The sequence below is a fragment of the Pinus tabuliformis genome, chromosome 1_2, assembly GCF_031772625.1.
Source record: "Pinus tabuliformis cultivar Carrire ecotype Pingquan chromosome 1_2, CPIR1, whole genome shotgun sequence".
Classification (NCBI taxonomy): Eukaryota; Viridiplantae; Streptophyta; class Pinopsida; order Pinales; family Pinaceae; genus Pinus; species Pinus tabuliformis.
In genome coordinates, this window is record NC_142298.1 from 379,372,740 (window position 1) to 379,397,425 (window position 24,686).

The window sequence follows — 24,686 nt, forward strand, 5'->3', positions numbered from 1 at the left end:
TGATTTTTTACACCGCTAAAATTTTAATTCACGTATTTATATTTATTATTATGAAATAAATTAACTAATAAAATTAAAAAATAAAATTTATTAACAAATTCAAACTCAATTTTTAATGAAATAAATTTATTTATTTCTTTAACACTATAAATAATTACATAATGCTTTAGAACTTATTAAAAATAAAAAATACAAAAAAAAATCACTTTATTTATCGATAAAACGACATTATTGAAATAAAAAACATTTTATCCACACATTTTTATAAGAGTGAACGATTACTTCATGTTATTTAGAATATTTCGTTATACTTCACTTTCACCTAACATATCTACTAAACTTTGCTTTGTTTTGTAGCTTGACTTTTTTAATATCAACATAAAAGAAAATAGTGGATGGAAAGGGATATTTCTACTAACTTTTGCTTTGATATTTAGCTGTATGAGTTAACGTGCAAGAAAATGAAAGATAGATAGCGAAAGGAAATTGATAATTTTCTAGGTGGTCGAAACTTTAATATTATTTTATATTGAATAATTATCTTATGGTTTTATGTTGTTATTTTGTGATTTCACTTATTAAATTTAATTTGTGATTTCAATGCATTTTAGTTAAATTTTAGATAAATTAGATTGGAAAATAAATCAATTTTTTTTTTTTAAATCAATTTTAAAAATAACTCATTATTATAGTTGAATTGAGGCTTCTGTGATCCATAATATTTGAAAGAATAACTTCGGCGTAAATCACATGTAGACATACATTTGTCCACGCGTTTCGAACCAACTAGTGTGGTTCAATGATGAACCACACTAGTTGGTTCGAAACGCGTCGACAAATGTATGTCTACATGTGATTTACCCCGAAGTTATTCTTTCAAACTCATTATTATATATATATGATATTTTTATATATTAATTATAATTTATAATATTTTAAAATACATAATAAATTAATTTAAATTCTTTATTTATAAATTTTAAAATATTTAATTATTTAAGTTAATTTAATATATTATTATGTATGTATTATACTAATATAATAATAATAATTATTATTAATATAATTAATTTTTGTTATGATGATAAATCATATTAGTTTGTTAGAAATTAACAACTTGAAATGTGATTTATCAAAAATACATTATAAAAATTAATATAATTATCATTATTATTATTAAATATTTACTAAATAACCTAATTATTTAATAAATATTATTATTAATATTAACATTAATATACTTATCATTATTATTATTAAATATTTAACTACCTAACTTAATTATTTAAGGCCGGGTCTAATGAGTAATTGTGTGAATCATGTTTTTGATGGTGAAAATAGATTCAACCCCATCAAAAACTTCCAAAGCATCTAAAATCTTGAAAGTTGACACATGTAATCTAAATTTACGAAAATCCCAAAAAACTTTGCAAAATTTTATCAAAATCAAGACAAATTTACAAACTATATGCAGTAAGTGAATATCAATAGATATCTGTCGCTCCGTGCTTGAACGGTTCAATTCGAGCAAGATGTGTGACGCTTTAGTCCGAAAAATATTATGCTTTATCTGCTATTATCTTGCACCGGAAAAAATGATCCCTCCGATTTGCTTGTCGAGATGAGTTCATCTAGGCTCCCAGTGTCAACTCAGTTTTCAATGAGGGGGTGTTAATCTTAAATTAGATATCTTAATAATCAGAAAAATCCATTAAGCTATCATGCGTGATAGAAGATTAAAAAAGAAAATAATGATGGAATATATTTTTATCATAGTTAATTAGGGTTATTTTGTGGTTTTTTTTTTTTTTAAAGATAGATATAAATTAAAATCTAAAATAATTTATTTAATAAGTAATTAATTAATTTATATATATAAAAATAAAATTGAAATGTTTTATTTAGTTTGATATCTAGTGATTTCTATCAAAAAACTGTTTAATTCATTATGGATCACAGAAACTTGAATACAGAAAATGTTTTATTTAATTTGATATCTAGTGTCTACGTGTGTATAAGTATACCTCTATTTTTCATATGATAGTATTTTATATGTATAAATATACCTCTATTTTCAAATGATAGTATTTTATGTGCTGCTTTCAACCTTTAATCGTCATAATACTCCTTTATTACAGGATGCTTGGAAACCACACAAAAGCGATGAAACGGAGGACACATCCAAATTTTTCGAATGGTCAGACAGCCATCCGTACAATCCCATAATCCTGGCCGTTAAACCAGAATAAATTCATCAGATCCCAGCAAAAATCACAGGACCAATACCATTAAGTTGGACATCAATCCCATAATCCTGGCCGTTAAACCAGAATAAATTCATCAGATCCCAGCAAAAATCACAGGACCAATACCATTAAGTTGGACATTTATGTCCTTTTAGAAGTCCATGTCATGCATTTCATCTCTGCCACCCCTACTTTCTTTAAAGGCCTCTCTAATCCAAAGAAGTAGAATGTAGAGTGACCCTGGAATCCAATTGCAGTGCCCATGGAGAACAGTTATAGTGGAACGTTGGAGCAGCCCTTGATTAATCCAGCAGCTACCACAACTCATGGCACATCGAGGAGCACTCTGACAGTCGTACTGCAATGGGTTCTATATATCATAATGTGGGTGCTGTTGATTTTGTGGATTGGCTTCATAGTTTTGTTTCCTACCACTTTCTTCCGTCAATTCTTGAACAAATTGTTCACCATAACTGGCAGCTCATTCATGGGATACTCAGGTAGCCTCCATCTTCTATGATTTTGAACATCATAGTCAAGAGTATATCTAACGAAATATAATCACAAAAACCAACAAAAACATGCTGATTACCGAACAAACGCGTAGTCTAATTTTTCTGAGTTTTGGGCTTTTTTGGGTGCATATTTTTATCTGAAATTTTGAAATTAAGTTTCAGCAGTAGTTTGCATAATGGGAATGTCTCAGAGGTTTTTAAGTTGTTGAATTTATTTATACATTTTAATGCACATTTTAAATTATTAATAATCACAATTTTATAAAAATTGTCTCATCTAAACAAAAAAAAACTCAGTGAATATTACCTGGAATACCACAGTAATTTATTGGAATCACAAGTTTTAGCTGTGTAGTCTGTATAGTCCAAGTGCCCAATCTATTTATGCATCTATTTTTCAGAGCACTGAATCTATTTATGCATTTAAATGTATTCAAAAATACATTTTAAATAACTAAAAATCATAAGTTAATAGGGATTTAATGAAATCACAAGTTTTAGCTGTGTAGTTTGCATAGTCCAAGTGCCCAATCTATTTATGCATCTATTTTTCAGAGCAGTGAATTTATTTATACATTTAAATACATTCAAAAATATATTTTAAATAACTAAAAATCACAATTTAACCAAAAATTATATTGTGAAATTCCAACCAAAATACCAAAACTGACAAAGTTCAATAAATTTTCTTTTGTTCAGTAATGGCACTACAGCCCAAAGTTAAAATCAAATTTTTAACTTTGCTCAGAACTATTGCTTTTAGGATATTGAAACAGTTAAAGTTCTGTATTTAGTCTGGTTTTCTAGCGGTAGACCTGAACAGACTTCTAAAGCCATTAGTCTGGTTTTCCAGCGGTAGACCTGAACAGACTTCTAAAGCCATACATGTATGGTTCTGATTTAAAGAAATTAAAAATATTTATTTATCCAAAAAGAGCCAAAAATACAACAATCAGACAGCGCCACAAACTTGTCAGACATCGATAAATATCTGTTAAAATTTTAAATGATTTTTTATCATATTGTTAAATTCGAATTATATCAGTACTTTTTGGGCACCTGCTCCTATACTGAATTTAGTTAATTAAGTTTAATTGGGGCATATCTTCATATATTTTAGTATTTATTTTGAAATTCAGAGTGGAGGTCCAGGCTTTATATTCTCTTGCTTATTCTACAGTCTATGAATGTTAAAACTTTTGATAGAAACAATTGTTCTTGCATAGTCTTTCAGTTATACAAAACATATTTTATTGCAATAACAAAGCAGAATTTTCCAAGTCCATTCAAATGGGGTTTTATACGGAGGAACCTTCACCAAAACATTCTAAGGCCAAGCAATTTAGATGTGAAGAGATCCATAGGCCAAGCAATTTAGATCTGAAGAGATCCATACGCTGGAAATAGAATTGCCCTAGCTGCATGCAAAATTCTATGACCACCAAGCATATACTCAGTTTCTCTTATTTTAAACTCCTATACTGATAAATTGATTAATAAAATCTAGTAGCACATATTATCCATAAATAAGAGATGACTGCTTGATATTCTAGTGTAATTAAGGCCACCATGCATATACACTGTTAGAGGAGTCCATAAATTCTTGGACCTCCAGTCGATATAAAAGATAAATATTGACAAATACATTTCCATAGTACCCAACCGAGAACTCAATTATTGGTGTTCACGGTTGATCAATGACAAATGATTAAATATGTTTTGTCTTGAATTTAGTAATAATCAGGTCTCGGTAATATGAAATTATCTGAAAACTTACACATTGCTTAACAATTCAGCTAGATGAAGATTTGACAGAATGTTTCTGCAAGTAATTTAGTTAAATAAGATGAGCTTTGTATTAAGATGGATATCATTTTTATAGCTTTTCTATTTATTGTTGTCCTAGCACTTCTAAATTGGTTTTCTTTAATGTTACAGGGAGCATGTTACTTCTTTATGGTGTTCCTGTTGTCATTATAGCATTACTGGGGATTCTCTACATTGAGATTTCTCCAAAGGAAGCTAACAAGTTTGTTCTCTTGTCCTTTTCCACGTCTTTGATGTCCAATGCCAAAGCAGCCTTTTCCATATCTTAGGGTTACTAGTTTAGACTTTCTGGACAAATTTAACAATGGCACACGAAACTATTCACCTACAACCTGTAAATAAGATTCCCTTTATAAAAAAGATTTGGAAAGCAGAATTTAACTAGAGACAAGGAGATCTATTAAGGTAACATTAAGTAATAGTACATTTGATGTTTCGTTTTCCAGCCTAAACTGAGATTTGAATTCTAGCATAATAGTCCATGGGAGTTTTGTTCCATGCGTTTATGAATCTAATTTTGCATTCTACTGATGAATTTGATTTGTTGGTTGGGCATGTTGTTAAAACTTCAGGAAGAAGAAATCCAATTCCCCCCGACCTCGTTCATGGACATTTCCAGTACTTATAGATGGACCCTTTGGGGTGGTTTCTGCTGCCGAACTATTTGTGATAATGCTGTTTGTCGTATACATTCTGGGGACAATGGCTGCATATCTTGTCAGTGACAGTAAAACAATTGATCAGATTAGAATGTCTTTGCCTGCATACACAAAGAGGTATCTTTGTTGTTTTCCCTTTACATAATTTGGAAAATCCGATTGGACAACACACTTCATTAAGGTTATCTTATTACAAGTGATTTGAATTGACTGGTAATTTGAATTCGGGGTACATAAGATTGACTATTTTATAGCAGTGTAAATAAGAGTGCATGCCTATAGCTTCCTTAAATTACGTTGTGATAACATCAATTAAGTTTTGTTTACTTAACCCTTTAACAGAATGCCACCGTTATTACAATGCTCAGCTTGAGACAAGCAGCTTAATCTTTCATTTCTCACTTTTCTCTTGACCAAAGAGAAGTGACCTGTAGCTGGATTTGAGCATTGTATACTTTTTCCATAGAGTCCTTTTTAAAACATTGGGAAGAACAATGTAAATATTAAATTTTCTTGTCAGAAATACTCTGCAAATAAGCAAAGTTGTTGGCAGTAGAATGAGTTACATATCCCTGTTACTCCCTGAAAATCTATGGCTTATTTCACATTTTCATTAGCATTTTTCTGTCATCAACACATCAGGAATCCATTGGAGTTCATAATTATAGGTTGTGAGGAGAGACTTGGAGGCCATGCACCTTGTCCTATATTACTATGGCATTGCATCAATTACGACACACCCTACTCATGGATTGAAACTATGACTTTGGGATCACATGAATGGATGATATGAGTTAGAAGGGAGACCTGTAAGATGAATTCCTTACCTTATTGGAGGCCTAAAGCATGACATGTGGCAAAGAAAGGGGTTGAAGGAGAAATGATATACTTGAAAGGATTCCATGTCGCACAAAAACTGCACTTGGCATGGCCAAATACTCACCTAAGGTTGAAGATCCTCTTCAAGGAGGTGGCTAGAGCATGTTGAAGGAAGAAGGGGTGAGAAATAACCCTAATGGAGGAGCTTCCATGTATTTGGATGTGTAAAGTCACTTTCAAGAAGTATTTTGGGGTAAAGACACAATGTTCAAGATATATTTGAAGGCTTATTTCACCTTTTATGTCCTTTTAGGTTGAGGACTGTAATGTATCTGACCACCCCTATGCATTGTTAGGATGGTTGGTACTTGGAAATTCCTCAATTTCCCACCAATTAACATATCTTTGATCCCTTATAATTCTCTATATGGCTATATGATGAAATTATGCATGCAATATGACAAGCAGGCTCATGCAAGAACATAAAAACATTCAGAATTTTAAATGCAGACTGTTCATCAAACATAAAATCATTTAACACTCAATACACAACATTTAAAACCATAATGAGCACAGCATTAACTCCAACATAACACAATAACCGTAACACTTATCTTATGAGAAATATACATCAATTAGCTGCAAATGTTAGATGTTCCACCCAACCGTAGGCATTATTGCACTATTTCTCTTTGCAATAGGGCATCCCTGTGCTAGGACTATGAGTCCACAAGGACAAATTGGCTCCTATGGCTGGCTACAATTGACACACACAGCCCAATACCCAACATTTTCATGGTAAAATGACTCCTACAACAATTCCATCCACCCTACTCTCTGTCCCCATCAATATGTACAACCCAAGGAATGGCACCCCATTCTTTGCCATGTAGTCCTTGTGAAATTTCCATGATTGCAATAAACTGAAATTTAATCTTCTATCTAATGCAGATTAGTTTTCTTTTGAATTATTAATTTGGCAAATAACGATCAAATCACTATTGCAATCTTCACAATTTAAAATACGCCGCGAAAGATAAGATATTGAACTGAGAAAATAATGCACACACATAAAAATATGACACCCTTATTTTTGGACAAATGTCTTTGGAAAAACCCCGAAGGGAAAACCAGTACAATAGATGAGGGTTTTATTATTATTCAACAATTTAGGAGAAATTACAATTGGTTGCCTTTCATTGGCAAACATCCAGCAAATACTGATCTCCATTAGTAAAATTTACTTGAGACTAACTGTCTCCCCCTGTTACTTGATCTGGGCCTCTCTAGGCAACTTGAACTCCTTGAAACTATTTGCATTGCCTCTGGGATATGTGCATTGCAGCTCCCGAAAATTCGTACAACCACTATGAACCCTTCCCAACTAGTCATCTTGCCTCCTGGACTGCTCTAGGCCCACTCGCTCTACCTCCTAGACTGCTCTAGGCCCATTCTCTCTACCTCTGGGTGATAGATCTGGCTTTGGCACTCTGAAAGGATCTCCTTTGTCACCTGCACTGCCAAACTGGCTACACACATTGGCTGATGTTGCCTCCTCTGCAGATGAATTCGGCGTCCCTTTCCTGTCATTTTGACAATATAAAATACTGAGGAAATCTCCTCCGGAATCCTGCTCTCAAATTTGTGCTGAACCCTTGCTACTGATGCTTCCCTAGCTTCAATTGTGCCATTGCCGAATCACTGTAACTGGGTAACTCGAACTGCTCTATGATTAACTGTCTCTTCTCCAATCCCTTCGAATTACTCTTATAATATCTATTTGGAGTCTCAACGACCACGATCACATCTCAACCGATGGCTAAGATCATCTTGACAACATCAATTAAATTTTTAGGAAGTCTCTAGAGCAAAATTGAACTCCCCCAATTAATTCACTTTAATTAACCAATTTTCCTAAATTAGACTTAGGAAATATTTAATTATGACTAATAAATTTAATTGAGGTGTCTCCAAGTCTTTTCTCACGAAACCTTTTCTAGGTTTTGGAGATCTCACATTCCTTAGCCTTTTGAAAACCATAGAGACTAGAACACATGTCCACTGCTACTCCAAACAAAAACTAACAGTGCCTTAGGCAATGCTCATTCCCTCGAGGGCTCCAACATAGATTGACCAGGGAATCTCTCAACTAGGTGCTCCAGAAAATCTAACTGTAGTGGAGTCCTCAACAATAGTATTCACGCATGCTCATGGGTAATTTCCCATCGTAATTCACACACAAGCATAATCAACTCTCTGTTGTATGCATGGAAGCCTAACTCACAACATGGTTTTCCTCTCAGACATGGAATAGCATGAATATTCTTTCCCGCATAAGTAGAATATATGGGAGAATACTCTATAATGATGCATGTTACCCACCAAAAATGGGTAACCCTATAGGAGAAACTTTTTCTCCTATCTTCGACAGTTAACGAGCCTACAACCCTACACATTGATTAGTGATGATGATACGCCACATTCCTCTGCCATTTTCATGGGTCATACGCCTTTCACCATCCAACATTCCTCTTGAAAGTTGGGGTACCACTTGGTAGGTACTTTAACCATTTTGCAATCAAATACTTTTACTTAATGTTTTGGGCATTCTGGCATGGATAAGGGGGCAATCTAGATGATTGACCGATCTTGACTCCAAACTCGCTCTCACCTTACCATAGGGGTTAGCTTTTAGCCCTAGTCTAGTGCGACTTCCTCTAAGGCCTTAGGGTTATAGTAGGGGTACTACTTGGGAAACTTGGATTGAAGTAGCGTGTTTGCAACCATTTCATATTAACAGCTTCCATCATTCCCTTGATACCACATCCATCCTTCGGGTTAATTTCCATTGGTTAATTGGGATTTGAAACTCATACATCCACGTCCTTGAGTTGGGCTAGACACCTTTTCCTTGGAGGTTGATGAAACTACAAGAAAGATAAAAGCATAAGATAGCCACGACAAAAGAAAAAAAGAAGTTAAAATGCAAAAGATGGCTGAGACATAATTAGCATGTGGGTAAAAGCCTAACATAAGCTCTACTCCCCTCATTAGCCATCACCTGATTCTTGAGCACTAGATGCTCCGTCTCATCATAAGGAACCCTTGCATGTACCAAACCTGATGAGCGAGAAACCAACTAATCTTAAAAGGTAAATAAATGTTATATCATAAAAAGCAAGCTTGGACCCTTAAGCTATGTTCCATATAAAACCATTATAAAATAGAAGTAATAGGTACACCAGAGGGGTGGAAAAAGTAGGTTGATGAAAGGGGTAACTCATGCCTCCATGATTGCTCCATCCATTACATCGATACACTTAAGACGTAGACCTCCATCAACTGGTACCCTAGCCATGGTGCTTAATCATGAAGTCATTCCCCTTCATTGCCACTTACTGTTGATTTAGGGTAGCATTAAATGTGCTTTAGCCACGAAATTTGGTAGAGAGGTTGGGGCACATGAGATATCCAATTCCCAGAAAGGGTTGGGGCAGATTCTAAACAGTTCAAGAGATATTAAAATAATTAATATTTTTAATGGAGTCCCTAAGTCTAAACCCAGAGAAAATAAAATATTAATGTGGATTAATATGAAATTGTGTTAGAATGGTCCAAAAGACATGGATCAAGCCAGATCTAATCTTAGCCGTTGATTAGGGAATTAATCTCGGCCGTTGATATGACAACAAGAAAAGTATAAAAGGAGGCTTGAGGGTCACTTGGAGAACACACTAGAGTGATTAGTCATTCTATTCTCTAGAGCGGGATGCTAAGAGAGATAGAATTAGTGATTGGGAGTTGCAACTAAGGGGCATTGAGTACAGAGAGACAGAGAGGCAGAGATAGTGCTAGGAGAGCAGCGCAGTGGCCGGGAAGAGTGACGCAGAGCCAACCAGGGTTCACGCAGGGCCACGTAGAGGTAGCCGCGAGCTGCGCAGAGCCTCAAAGAGGCCAACATTGCTGATGCAGAGGGCCAGAGGGCCTCCTAAGGCTAACGCAGACCAATCTGGGGTGATGCAAGGCCAACGCTAGGCAGAGAGGAGCTGATGTAGTCTAGAAAAGGTTGACGCTGGGGTTTTTGGGGTAGATTGGTGTTGAGGGGCTGCCGGAAGGATTATCTGGGGTTTCAGTCAGGAGATTTGTCAGAAACTGAGAGGTATTACTGCCAAGGAAATTTTCTGTTGGGTAGGCCAGTTTCGGCACCTAGATTGTACTTTCATTTTTCTTAATAAAAAAACCCTCAGATAACTGCACCGATTTTCCCACATTGGGTTTTTCCGTGGACATTGGTCCAAAAATAATGGTGTCATATGGTGTGACTATTTCTATTTCCTTTAGTTGTTGATCTGTAATATGTTGAGCATGCACTAGTGTTTATTTTCAGTATTTACATTGTAAATAACTTGTTAAGTAAAATAACAAGTAGGTAGGAATAAACCAGATAAAGTGCATGGAGGGTTTCTAACTAAGTAAATTTAGATTCTTCAACATGGTATCAGAGGGAGGTTGCAGATCACAGGAGGACCGAGGACATCAGTCAAGCGGAGCAATAGCAACAGAAAACAATTGTCCCGAGGTGACATAAACTATTTCTAGCAAAGCGGCAACAAGGGAAGGGTGACGCAGTGCCTGCGTCATCAAGGGTGAGCTGGGAAGAGGCAGCGCAGAGGCTAAGGAAGACAAAGGGAGCCTCACGCAGAGCCATGCAGAAGCTGGGAGGGCTGACGTAGTTGGCTGAGGAGGCCGGGTTGCTGGTGCCGGGATTGCGCAAAGCCTAGGAGCTCTCGCCTTCAGGTTGTTGGGGTTTAGAAGGCAGTGGGAATATTGTAGAGTGGAGCTGGTGAGGTACTGTAGCCAGAACAGTACCTGATAGAGCAAGGCCAAGAGGAGGGAGTTGCTACCGAGGGTTTCTGACCGAGGAACCCAGATTAGTGGTGCGGTTGCACAAGACGATCAGAGTAGGGGGCATCTCGACAACGACAGAAGGATTTCTAGGAGGGAAATCGGGACTCAGAGGGAGTCCAAAAGAGAACTGCTAGACGGGAAGTAGACTCGAAGGAGTTGAATAGAGAACTTCCAAGAGGGAAGTAGAAGAGCATCATGGCACTACATGGAGTAAGAGACCAAGATAGACTGGACGAAGCGTCGAACTTCGCAGTCTAGAAGGCCAGAATCTTATTAGCACAGGGACCAATGCCAGATGATCAGAGTAATACTCAGTAAGGAGTATTGCTAGAGCACAGTCCTCACTAAGAGGGAGTGTTGATTTGGGGTAGCATTGGATGTGCTCTAGCCATGAAATTTGGTGGAGAAGTTGGGGCACATGAGATATCCAATACCCAAAAAGGGTTTGGGAAAATTATAAACAGTAAAGGAGATATTAAATAATTAATATTTTTAATGGAGTCCCTAAGTCTAAACTCAAGGAAAATAAAATATTAATGTGGATTAATATGAAACTGTGTTAGAATGGTCCAAAAGACATGGATCAATCCAGAGCTAATCTTTGTCGTTGATTAGGGACTTAATCTCGGCCGTTGACATGTCAATAGGAAGAGTATAAGAGGAGGCTTGAGGCTCACTTGGAGAACACATCAGAGTGATCAGTCATTCTATTCTCTAGCGCGGGGTTTGCTAAGGGAGATAGAATTAGTGATTGGGAGTTGCAGCTGAGGGGCATTGAGTACAGAGAGACAGAGAGGCAGAGATAGTGCTGGGAGAGCAGCGCAGTAGTTGGGGAGAGTGACGCAGAGCCAGCCAGGGCTCACGCAGGGCCACACAGAGGCAGCCGAGAGAGCAACACAGTAGTGGGGGAGAGTGATGCAGAGCCAGTAGGGCTCACGCAGGTCCACGCAGAAGCAGCCAGGAGCTACGCAGAGCCTCAGAGAGGTGAGTATTGTTGACGCAGAAGGCCAGAGGGTTGACGCAGGGCCTGCTAAGGTTGACGTAGACCCAGCCAGGGTGACACAGTGCCAGTGCTAGGAAGAGAGGGGCTGACACAGTCCAGAAAAGGCTGACGCTGGGGTTTCTGGGGCAGATTGGTGCTGAGGAGCTGCCGGAAGGATTATCCGAGGTTTCAGCCAGGAGATTTGTCAGAAACTGAGAGGTATTACTGCCAAGGAAATTCTCTGTTGGGTAGGCCAATTTCAACACCCAGATTGTACTCTCATATTGCTTAATAATAAAACCCTCAGATAACTGCATCGGTTTTCCAACATTGGGTTTTTCTAGGGACATTGGTCCAAAAATAATGGTGTCATATGGTGTGACTATTTTTTTTTCCTTTAGTTGTTGATTTGTAATATGTTGAGCACGCACTAGTGTTTATTTTTAGTATTTACATTGTAAATAACTTGTTAAGTAAAATAACAAGTAGGTAGGAATAAATCAGATAAAGTGCATGGAGGGTTTCTAACTAAGTAAATTTAGAAACTTCAACACTTACACCTATGAATTTAAAGTTTGACCTTGAAAATGTCACACCCCTTAGGGGCTAGAAGTGCCTAATAGGGTTGATTACTTAGCCACCTCTAAAAAGGTAGGGAACACTTTTAAGGGACTTTTTCTAGTTAGATATTCGAAGGTGATCCCCGTTTGAAGTATTACTATGCTCTTAACAGTTAAGTATGGTCCACTATGATGCATCTATGGTCACGGTCTCTAATGAGTGGTTTGCTTCACTTGAGTTTGAGATGATTTTGCATGTTGGTTTTTTCACAAAGCAACTTAGGCCTTAAGGGCACACTATTCCATGCTTACTCCACATGATGGCCGAGTTTTACTACACTTCAAGAGAGCATGATGACCTTGGAATATGCAGTGTTTCCCTTCCACAATAGGGTATCAGGCACTTTGATGATCTTGATAGTTGATTGAAACCCCAAATTACCCTAAGATGTTATAACGCTAGGCTCACTTTTCTCTTGATGATGTACTCAGCGGAGTCGGCATGCCCCTAGGCTGGCCTTGACACTATTTGATGGGTATGCCTTGATCCAAAGCCTAGATGATGATGATCATCCCTGGGATGATTAGGGAGGGATTTTACTATCTCATGGAGCCCCAATGATGGAGAGAGAGTGCACCATGTTGTATAGATGGCATCCATGGAGATGATGCAAGGCAACTAAAGTAAAATTTGGGACACATGGAGATGTTTTGAGGTTGGATTTGAGGATCCATCCTCAATTTATGGTTGATCATGATGGTTGGAGAATTTAGCCCATTTTTTGCACTTTTGAAGCCTCATTAGCCCTAAAATGGCATGATGTCATGCTTTGAGGGGGATTTCAAATCACATGTGTGGGAAAATACTGGCCCATTTTATTTTGTTGAGCTATTGGGATGGATTGTAGCCCATTTACTTTATGTCGACTCAAAATCAAACTTGTTATAAGGCTTTTAGTTGGATTAATGGCTGTGATAGACCTCCTATAAAAGGAGAATCACTCCATTCTTTCTTTCTATCATCATTTGTGGATTTCAGCCTCCTTTAGAGAGCTTGACTTACCCTTTTTTCTACTCACTACTTGTGGAGATGTGATCTTTGGGAGCTATTACTATTGGATACTAGTTTATGTATTGGAAATGTCTTTTTGGGATTGAAAGAAGGTAATTTCTTAGAAGCATTGTGGGTATAATTGCAGATTTTTAATGGTTTTTTCATGTAATGAATGTTTTCTAGGGTTTTTCTATTGTACCTTTTCTTAATGCACATTTTTATTGGAAATCTTGAATGATCATTGCATGTTAAATTTATTTTCCTTGAATGCCATAAAAGACCTACTAGAGAGATATCTTCTAGTTAATTTCTCCCCTCATAAAACGATAACTAGGGTTTGCAAGTGAAAACTAGGGTTTTCCCCTCTACTCCATGTATAGATTTGATATCTCTTAAATTTAGCCCTAAAGACTCCATCACCCAAGTAGGGCAAGGCACCAGGAATCCTTTTAGTGGTCAAAATTCATAAAATCTTTTAATTTTTCCTTCCTATCTTCATAAGTCCTTTAAGTCAAGTGGCTAGGCTAGTTCATAAGGTCGAATTCAAGTAGGTCCTCTTGAAGGATGATGTTGGGGCTAGTTTGGCTTGATTTCATCTTGAATGATCCTTTAGACTCAAAATCTAACTCTTTTCATGATGAACTTTGCTCTAATCGGGCTAATTTCATCAACCCTAGGCAATTTGTGCCCTACAAATCCTTAATCTTAATTAAGGCTTCAACTTAGGGCTTATCTTGAAGGTTTTCCATCCCCTTTTGTTAAATTATAGTATGTTTTATGCTTAAGAGCAGTTTACTTCAATTCTTCTTATTAGCCCAATGTCAATTTCCAGTATAGCAATCACATTAACATGAAAGTAAAATGCTGATAGAACATAAATGAAAACATGAGAAGACAAGCCAAGACCAGGTACACAAGATGTGGCGCTATCTAGGGACAAACCCCAATGCGGGGAAACCTTTGATCAATTCTTCTATATTCTTCAATAATTCAACAGAGAGAGAGAGATGGTACAATATCACAAATCTGTGATTTACAATAACAGTGATGAAACCCTTGAATAACAATAGCAAGGGTGATCAATCAACTCGCAAAATGTCCTCAAGACAGCCTAGGAGAACTCGGTCTCCAATAGCAGTAATAATAGCCCCAAAACAATCAATGTAATAAGGTTAAAACAATAGTCAATGCTACAACATACTGCAGCCAGCCCTAACCAGTCAACGCTGCCACAAATGTACCTTCCAACAAGTCAACGCAGGCTTGTCCAGCACTTCAGCTAGCCTAGGAGAGGCTAGCCACACAAATCCACAGTCAATGTTTCCTATACGCTGGTCAACACAGTCCTTAACCACTTGCTGCACCTTCCTACCCTAACTGCGTCCTCTCACAATGATGCCCTAACTACATCCTCTTTTCCCACATGAGAGTTGCGTCCTCCTTCCTTCGTATACCCAAGAGACAAGGAGAGAGAAGAGATGTGTGGATGAGATGAGTGAACTAATGCCTCAAGGTCTCTTCTATTTATATGCCATGTTGGGGTTTAGCTGGGGGTGTGCAACACAACTTTACTTGCTGGCCGACCTTGACAAATTGTCAAGAAATACAAATAAATTCATATCTCCATGAATACATGTCAGGATCGGATGATCGTTAGATCAATCCTACACCTCTCGACGAGAGGAATCCAAGAAAAATATTAGTTGCCATAAATAAGATGACCCACATGGATTTTGGCCCTAGTTGCCAATTTTAACACCTTTATATTGACTTCATCATTAAGCAAATCTTTTTCTTTATGCTTGCATGCCTAGATAGTCCTTTGTTGAACTACACCTTGAAACCCTAGGTATCAAGCATCTTTCAAGGCTTTGTTGTGGTATGTTTTCCCTATACATAGAGAATTGTGCCTTTTTCCATTTAAGAAGTACCTTGCTTAGCCTTTCATACATGTCACAATGCAAACCATGCAAAATGATACTTGAATTCCACTACGTCCCAAGGTTAATTTACATGTTCCCATCTAGCCATTTGGCTCTCTGTGAAGTCCACCCCCCAACTACCTTGGCATGCATCTCATGGTTGATTGAGTCAAAAAAGATTATCGTTAGGGACTTTGGTTATAATAAGATACTATTATTTGTGCTTTTGGCCTCTTTGAGCCCCTAATCTCCCTATCATTCCTCTCTTGTGGAATCATATCCCCCCATGTTCTCGTCCCTGTCATTTGTAGTCAGTGATGTGTTATTTATTTATTTATTAACAATGCTTTCAATATACAATATTTGCATTACACATCCCTCATCCATCTTGTTTAGATCACAACCTTGATCACATATATATTTTTACATTACAATTTCAGGGATCAAAACTGGGGTGTTACAAGGACACATTATTTGAAGCATTTGTACATATTTGGAGGTGTGTTTTCATCTTTGAGGGGGAATTTGGGTTAAGGACACATTATTTGATGCTTTTCTACATATTTGGGGGCATGTTCTTTGCACGAAGAGATGCCATGTGGCATTATTGACATGATCAAATCCTCGAACAAAAAGTAAATGCATGCTTTAAGAAATGCATTTTACTTGTGGAGGTGGCAAGTGACAATGTGGACCTACTCAAAGTTTTCTAAAAGGGAATAATATATTATTAGAGAAGTTGTTGAGGAAAATATACAATGAAGGATGGGGACGCCTCCCAGTGAATGGAAAAATCGTTCTTGTCATTCCTACATTTTTTGTAGCTTTTGTAGTGGGTATAAAACATTCATAAAGGGAAAGGAATGGATTGGGAGCCTAGGGTACCTTCTAAGAGCATTTAGGTTATTTTTTGAGCATTTTTGGAGCTAGTTTCCATTCATTCCTTGAGAAGCACAAATTTGATCTAGGTTTAACCAATAGAATTTTGTTATTTTGAAGATAGTTCAGATGTGCAAGCAAAGTCTTGTCCTAATTTGTAGAATATAGAATGTTCTCATTCGTGGAAGATAGATTGGATATCACAAACTCACTGCATGTGGATGTGATTGTGAGATAAGTTGAAAAACATGAACCCATTTCCTATCAAGTGTGAAGTAAAACCTAAATCAAAGTATGAATGTCGAATTGTGACCATGAGCTAGAGATTGCGACGGGTTATGTTGACCTTGTAGGATGTGGGGAATGACCTTAGGAGAGCTCGAGCAATGGTGGGATCAGAGATGAACCATGACAAATTTATAGGTCTTTATTACTGTTAATTTACATCAAACACGACTTGGAGGTTTCTTAATTATTTTCATTTCTATTTATTTAATTTCATTTGTAATTAACTTTACTACTTTGATATGTTAATTTTTTTATTTATATAATACTTAAGTTATTTATAAAATATACATAATTTTTAATGTACTTCCTAAGACTAAACTATATATCAATATAAATTTATATATTTATAAACATTTATAGTTAAATTTTAATATTCATATTATTTCATAGAAGTTATAATGTATATTTAAACCTATACAATAACTTAAAAAAATATATATTTTAATCCCTAATATTTTCTATTATCTATTATTTTTTAGTATATATTATTACCAATTTTGACTGGCTATTTCTTGCTAATTTGGGTGAATTTTGTAGTTGTTTTAGATACTCATACCAAGGTTCCCAATGTTTCTATGTTCTAAAAATTCATGCAAAATAGGAAAGATATACAAGGAGATCTCTTCTCATTTGCTAATGGCATGGTTGGAAGAAAGATATTTCTCTCCTAAGTTCTGTGTTGAATATCTCTAGGGAGAATTGGAAGAAGGGCATTGATTAAAGTTGAAGCTTCTTCATCTCTTTATTCATTTCATGCATTATTAGGGTTTTGCAAGAATTTCCATTAGTTTTCTGTTAGAATAATCTTTGTAGAATAGAAACTTTATCCCAAAAGAAGAGATTAGGGTTGAGGTTATTACCCTCTCTAATTCTTGGTGTAATATTCAATTATAAGTATCTTGTTACTGCCATTTCTATCGTTTGGAGATGCTTTTGCTTCCTTCTTTATTTATTGGTTACATATTATTGTTGGCATTATTTCATGGTTGTGATAGTGCATCATGTTTTAGGGCTTGTTGCCACCTTGCACACATAACTAAGTTAGTGAGAAAAGCCCTTAACCCCACAAGGTGTGGTTGGCAGAAAAATTAAGAGATGGGGCTATCACCTATTCCCAACTCTCTCTGTTTAGGCTCTCTCTTAGCCAATCTAAGGGGGGTGGTCCCTAAATGAAAAGCTAAGTTAAAAAGGTGATGTCAAGATTAATTTGGATTAATTGAGATTATGAGCAAATATGATGAGCAATATGAAATGAAATATACTTCAATAACCATCAACACATAAATCAAAGATGAGCATATAAGACCAGTGCCTTCAATATTTCTTTGAAATAAATAATACTTGCTCTAAAATGAAATGTTTCAAAGTGAAACACAAGTAACCCTGTCAATCAAGAAGATGTTAGGAAGATTAAGATTGTTTCCAAAGAAATGCTTTCAAAATATAATAATTCCCAATACTAGAGCATGTAAGGAGGCAAATAAAATGACTTACAACATGAAACAAGCTAAAACTTCACTTTGCAAAATGAACAATATGGTACTTGCCCAAGTGAGATAATCAATTCAAAACATTTTCATCATGACAAGTATATAAATAATTTGCAAGTAAAATAGCTTGAAAAGTAAAGTGTGTTAATATGAAATGCACTTAACTAAGGTTATATGCAATTATCTTGGTTAATTTTAAGCTATATGCCTAATCTAAGTTAGAGATCTTCCTGTTGAACTCTTGCCAAAGGGTAAAAATTGGGGTGACTGTAAAAAGTAGGGGTTGAGGACATGACGGTGTCTGTAACGATACCCTTCCCCTCAGTGTTATGATCTGGCGTGTGCCTTCGTTCCTACAAAGGGGCAAACCACCTCCATAACTACAGAGTCACACACTCTTTACCTTACTTCGTACCAGTTGGAAGAATTTTCCAAGAAAGTCTTTTCCCTATAATGTCTATCAACCAAATTTATACTTGGAGGTAAATTAAAAATGCAAGCTAATCTAAAATTCTTAAATGAAATGCAACTAAGTTCTCCCAAAGAAATATTAAATTTGCAATGCTTCAAAGTAAGGAAATGGTGCTCAACAATATATTGCAAATATAAATTTCAAATGGAGATTAGCTTGTAAGTAAATTAGAATGATGCAATCAATTTTCTTGAGAAACAAAATTGTTTCTAGTAGACAATAGAATGCTTCAATACTCAAGATAACAATGTAGCATTAGAAGTGAAGCATGAACTCAAGTATACATGAAACAATTTGTTACACTAAATGGAAATGAATTAATAAACAAAATTAAAGTTTGCTAGAAATTAAAATGCTTTCATGTGAAGAGTAGATGCTCAAAGTAAAGTTCTTGTAGCTCTAACAATATATAAAATAGAGAATGCAACGCCTTAAGTTGAATTGTAGCAAATCTATTTGAACAAAAATAAAAATTTGATGAGTGAGGTTGTGTAAATTCCCAAATTAAGCATGCAAAATAAAATGTGATGATGAGATTGTGTAAATTTTAAGCATGCCATTGAAATGGAAACCAAGAGAATTCAAAAGTTAATCCACCCACATATTTCTTTCCCTAAATGGAGAGAAGGGATGCCATGGGTAGAACCCAAGCTCCCACGAAAAAATAGTTTTTTATTAGTTTTTTTACAATGAGTAGAAGGCACCTGAATTGGCTTCCCCAAAGAAGAAGGAAAAATTTACAAGACAAAGATCCTTAGGAACTAATGTCTCCTTCCAAGAAGTGGCAACCACAATGGCCAATGGACAACACTTGAAATCTGAAAATTACAAGGACCAAAAGGCCCACGGCCAAGCTAGTTTGATGCTGTCCCAATATGTCCACGACTTCCTTAAAGTCAATGCTCAAATGCTCTTGAGGTCCCTACAACAAATGGTTAGAGTTTCAAACTTTAGCTTCCTCAATCCTGTCAACAAAAAGTGTGAGCATAGTCCATAAATAAATTTGAGTTTTTTGCAAAACTCACACTCAAACTTAGTGTAAAACAAACCCTTGCGTCCCCCCTATGTCCCCCCTGCAAAGGAGTCGTGTTTCGCTGCCAGAAAAACATCCCCCTGAAGTTTCCCTGAGTTTCCCCAAAAAGGGGACGTGGGGGAAATGTTTCCCTAGGAGTTTCCCCATCCCCGGCGCATGAGGGAGCGTTGGGGCGTGTCCCCCACCCTGGGGGATGCGTCCTTGTGGAACACTGCAAATTTCCTTTTGGCACTTATAAACTCTAGACAGAATGAAATGACATGCATAATTTTTTCGTTTGATTGCAAAAGTGATCCTGGGGCCCAGGGTTGAAAACAAATAATAATTTAGCTTCCTCATATGAAAGAGTTGTCCTTCGAACAACATTTGACACATAGTGGATTTGGGAATAACCAATTGTTGCTCCTTCGCCCTACAAAATTTCAGCGTGAGTTCAGTGATTCTCTACTTAATGATTAAGCATTTCAGCCCTTGATAACTGTTATGCAATTGGTCTTCGATCCCCACAAGTTCAGAAGCTACGACTCGAACTGGGAAATGCGGACTCGTAAAATCGCTTTCCAACTTCAGGTAATTTTATTTTTCTAGAGATAAACCGTAATGTTCACGGCTCTTTGCAATTATTGACGACAACGATAAACCTTGGCCTTTAAATTTAATAACTCCATGGATTTCTCAATTCGGCTCTTAATAACATTTGTGACCCCACTCAAATTTAATATAGGCTATATCCCTTTCAAATAATAAACTTTGGGCCCCTTGAAATATTTTCAACGGCCCCACTTGATAAACCTTTGATAAAATGGCAAGCCCTGTTTTCCTTAGATAATTCATATTTCTCATGGCTCCCACTTTGAATTTTTGATTTTGATAAAATTTTGCTTATGGCCTCATCATCTTTGCACATTTGTACAGGGCATTTTGTCGATCATTTAATAAAAATGCGACGATTTGGTAACTTAATCAACTAGTGTTTTTAAGCAATGATCTGGATTATACGACAAGGATATCTTTTCTGGAATGTACCTTCAAAATAAAACCTCGAGCTTCTTCTGCAATAAAAACCCTCGGGCTGGCAGGAAGACTAACTCTAATACTGTTGTAATGTTCCAAACTTAATTTTTACAGAAATTGCTTCAAAAATTTAGCTATCATTTTAAATAAACCATGAGCACAATTTTGAATCACAAAATCAACAACAAACTGGAATTATATTCTGCAACTAAAGAATAAAGAAGACAAATATGCAGAAGAATTCAACCTTATTTTATTAAATAAAGATTAGATATAAAACTGGTAATGGCTTAGAGAATGGTCACCAAAAGAAATCTACTCCAATGCTGCACAAGCCCTCCACCAAAACTTAACTAAACTGCCAATGCTAAGCTCTCCTATGAATTCTGGATGAATTCACTAAGGGGAGATGGGTACTTGCCCAATCTCACTAAATCACCCAAGGGTTTTCATCCTGGGGCTACCAATGAATTATAGAACCAGGGTCTCAACCTCTCATACAAGAAGAAATATCAAATCCAAGATGTCCTCTAATGGCATCCTCCTCCTCTTTTTATATATTTGATGGACCCCTATAGAAGCTCTTATTTTATTATTATTTTAATCATTGAGCACATTTCCCTCTTTTTATTTTAATTAAAATATCTTTTTTAATGAGGGAAAATGGTAAATTTGCCACCATATCTCCTCATGCCATTGAAAATCACTTCTAACCATCCCATCCTGTATATCTTCTTGCCCTGGTTCCAACGAGCTATTACTCTAAGGTGTTTCGTCAAGTATTCCTCTCAGAATGCCACCTTAAGCGTAATTAATTGAGTTAGGCACAATAATAACCTTTTTTTTACGGAAATTATCAGAATGAATGGAACGTGAAGCAAGCTGTGTCAAAATTTCAATACTGAAATCCTGTTGTAGCAAATGGAATTAATTCTTCGAATTGTTAATTAAATCAACAATTTATTTGCTACGACAAATACCAAATTAATCACCTTGCAACCTTCACAAATAAAACTGCGGAAATAAATGGCATTGGAAACTGAGAAATGCTAGCACACACACATAAAATATGACACTGTTATTTTGGATAAATGTCCTTGAAAAAACCCAACTTGGGAAAACCGGTGCAACAACTGAGGGTTTTTATTATTATGCAGCAGTGAAATTTGAGCACAAAAATCTGGATGTCGAATCTAGCAATCCTACAGAGAAAAACACTGGCAAAAATCTAGTGAGAAATTTTCCTCACCCCACAGGAAAATTCGACACTGAATACTGGCCTTTGAAACCCTCTACGAATTGCCCTGCATCACCCTCTGTGCAAGCTCTAATTCGTACGACATGGATCTCAATCTAAGTTGCTTCTTCTGTTTACCACTGACTCTGGAAACCCTTCTCTCGGCCTCTACAAAATTCTTCTGCGACCGGAACACTGAAACGACTTCACGAATCTGCAAATTGAATTGCCTTTAGAGGCTATTGTGTTGGCCCTATGTCAGCCTCAATGTGGCTCTTATGCTTCTTTGCAAATGCACTCACTGAATCTGGAAATCTTCCTCCAGCCTCACTTTCCCTGCCCCTCACTGTCTCAGTTTCCTCACTGAAGCTCGAACTCTTCGGCAACTGACTACTGCTACTCTAGAAAATCGAATTCTCCAAGTGTCTTTGGTGTATTCTCCAAGTGCCCATTGAATTCTCATTATAATTCTCTGTTGGAGCATCAACGACCAAGATTAAAACTTAATCAAGAGCTAGGATCATCTTGAAGTCGATCTGTGTGAGTTTCTTGACTATTCTCACCTTGAATTAATTAATTCTGATAAATTAACCATTTTTCCTAAGTTTAGACTTAGGAAACATTAAAAAAGAGGTTAATAATCTAATTAAATCATCTCTAGGGGGAATTTCCAAAAACGATTTTGAGACTCTAGATATATCATGCATTCTAGCCTCTCCACCAAATTTTGTGGCTAGAACACATCCGATGCTACAAAAACTAACGCTCCCTCTTAGCGAGGACTGTGTTCTAGTGCTGCACACCCTTCCACAACACTTTGTATCTATATCATATCCTATCATGCTGCTGATGTCTGGCCATTGCTGGCCACCAATCACTGTGCAAACCTGATGTTGCATCTGTGCTGCTCTTGAGACTGCCATATTGCTGACAATAGTGCATCTGCATTGTAACTCCCTCTCATCGGTTGCTGTTGCAACTGCAACAACTGCAATTGAGAAGCATCCAAAATACTGAATCATCTGTGTTTAGTATAATGCATCTGTCTCCCAAGTCCTGACTTCTACTAGTTACTCACTGTCTACTAAAGTATATGTGCTGCTGCTAACTCTACACCGAGCCACTTGCTCTGCTGTCAACACTGCATTGCACTCCTCAACATATGACATCTACTAGTCTGCAACTGTCACTCTGGTACTGACTACATCATTGCCGCTGATCCATCTTGCTACTAAATACTGTGAGCCCTCATAGCCAGGTAATGATCCATGAGGTGGAATCCTCAAGGACCATGCCCACTCTTTGTAGCTCTCTGGGACTACAGCACCAAATCACCCGACCTCACTCTTGGAGGTATATTTGCGAACATGGCAAAATATGATCTACTCATATTGTTGTTGCTACTGCTTTGCTGCTATATCTGCACTGTTGTGGCAACTACTACAGTAATGAATCTGATCTCCCCAGATTGTGAAGTACTAGCTTTTATAAGGTTGCTCCCTCTTAAGGTAGACCCCCTTTGAGTCTTGATCCCCCTTTGGGAAATCTCTCTGCTCCCTCCTAGCAACTCGTACTATCCTCCTGTACTGGAAACTAGATTGCGTAGCTTTGCACTGGGAATATTCTGGCCGGAACTGCACTTGCATACTGCAACTGGGAAATTCACACTGCCTGTGTCACTGTATCTAGCTCTACAACTGTCTCACGTGTACCGATTGCAACTAGATTTGCAACTGTCATGTGAATGATTGGTTGCATTTGCTGACACTGAACCTACTACTATGATAATGTGGGATCCCGTAGCAAAGGGATGGTCTTGTTGCAACAACCTGGAACTGATCTAATTGATCTCCTAGTTGTAACTGCACTTGACCCTGCCCATCTGGCATACTGGAGTCTCATACTCCACCTGGATCTAGTACCCCATTATCTCCTTTCAAGCCTAGTCCCTGGCTGGGACCTTTCCTTTCTTTGCAACTCGCACTAGACAACTCACACTTCCTCTGGTATCTGTCACTGACAAATGGAAGTCGATCTGCTGCCTAGATCTGCATTCTGGCTAACTTGCATGACCTCCTCTAGAAATCTCGTATGGTCATCCCTGTAGAGCTGCAAAATCTCAAAAATCAAAACTAGAGAAAATAAACCTCAAAAATCTCCCTCTTTCCCTCTGAACGGTTGTTAGAACTACTATTCACACTCTCTTATGGAGTGATAAAATCTGCACTCAACAATTGCCAATCTACCTAGAAAAATCAAACCTCTAAAACTTGAAGTTCCCTGAGATAAATCTTCCCTCTATTGTGTGTGCTTTTCTCTTCCACCCGATGCTAATTCTGCAACTGTAAACCGTTGCAAAACCCTTTGCGTCCAACCAAGGAATCTGCTCAGCAAAATATGAGCTGCTACTGCTCCCTCTGACTGCTGGAATCGCTATCCCGAGAAACTTAAATTTTCTTCCAATCTGCAACTGAAGATCGAACCCTAGCCCCAGTGATTCAACCTCCCTGTCTGGGTATTGCACAACTTCTGATAATTTCGTCGTGCTGCTCCCTCTGAACAGTGAAATTCTCTCCTTCACTTCTAGGTTGATCACTCATGCTTTGATACCATGTGAAAATTTCAAAACTGAAATCCTATTGCAACAACTGGAATTAAATCTTCTAATTGGTTAATTAATTGAACAATTTATTTGCTATGATAAATACCAAATTAATCACACTGCAACCTTCACAAATAAAACTGCGGAAATAAATAGCTTTCGAAACTGAGAAATGCTAG

At 36.9% G+C, this 24,686-nt stretch overlaps 1 protein-coding gene across 2 annotated transcripts in view; it reads left to right on the forward strand.

The window, feature by feature from the left end:
- The first annotated feature begins 2,210 nt into the window (after positions 1 to 2,210).
- LOC149205960 (ferric reduction oxidase 6-like) overlaps positions 2,211 to 24,686 on the forward strand; it is a 261,829-nt gene continuing 239,353 nt past the window's right edge. Inside the window, exons 1-3 of one of the 2 annotated variants that reach the window (XM_089395231.1) lie at positions 2,211 to 2,746; positions 4,700 to 4,790; positions 5,161 to 5,364. In XM_089395231.1, the coding sequence (XP_089251357.1) occupies positions 2,509 to 2,746; positions 4,700 to 4,790; positions 5,161 to 5,364 (533 nt within the window). In that variant the 5' untranslated portion in view covers positions 2,211 to 2,508. The remainder of the gene's footprint in view (positions 2,747 to 4,699; positions 4,791 to 5,160; positions 5,365 to 24,686) is intronic. The other variant, XM_089395230.1, reaches the window with a different exon arrangement.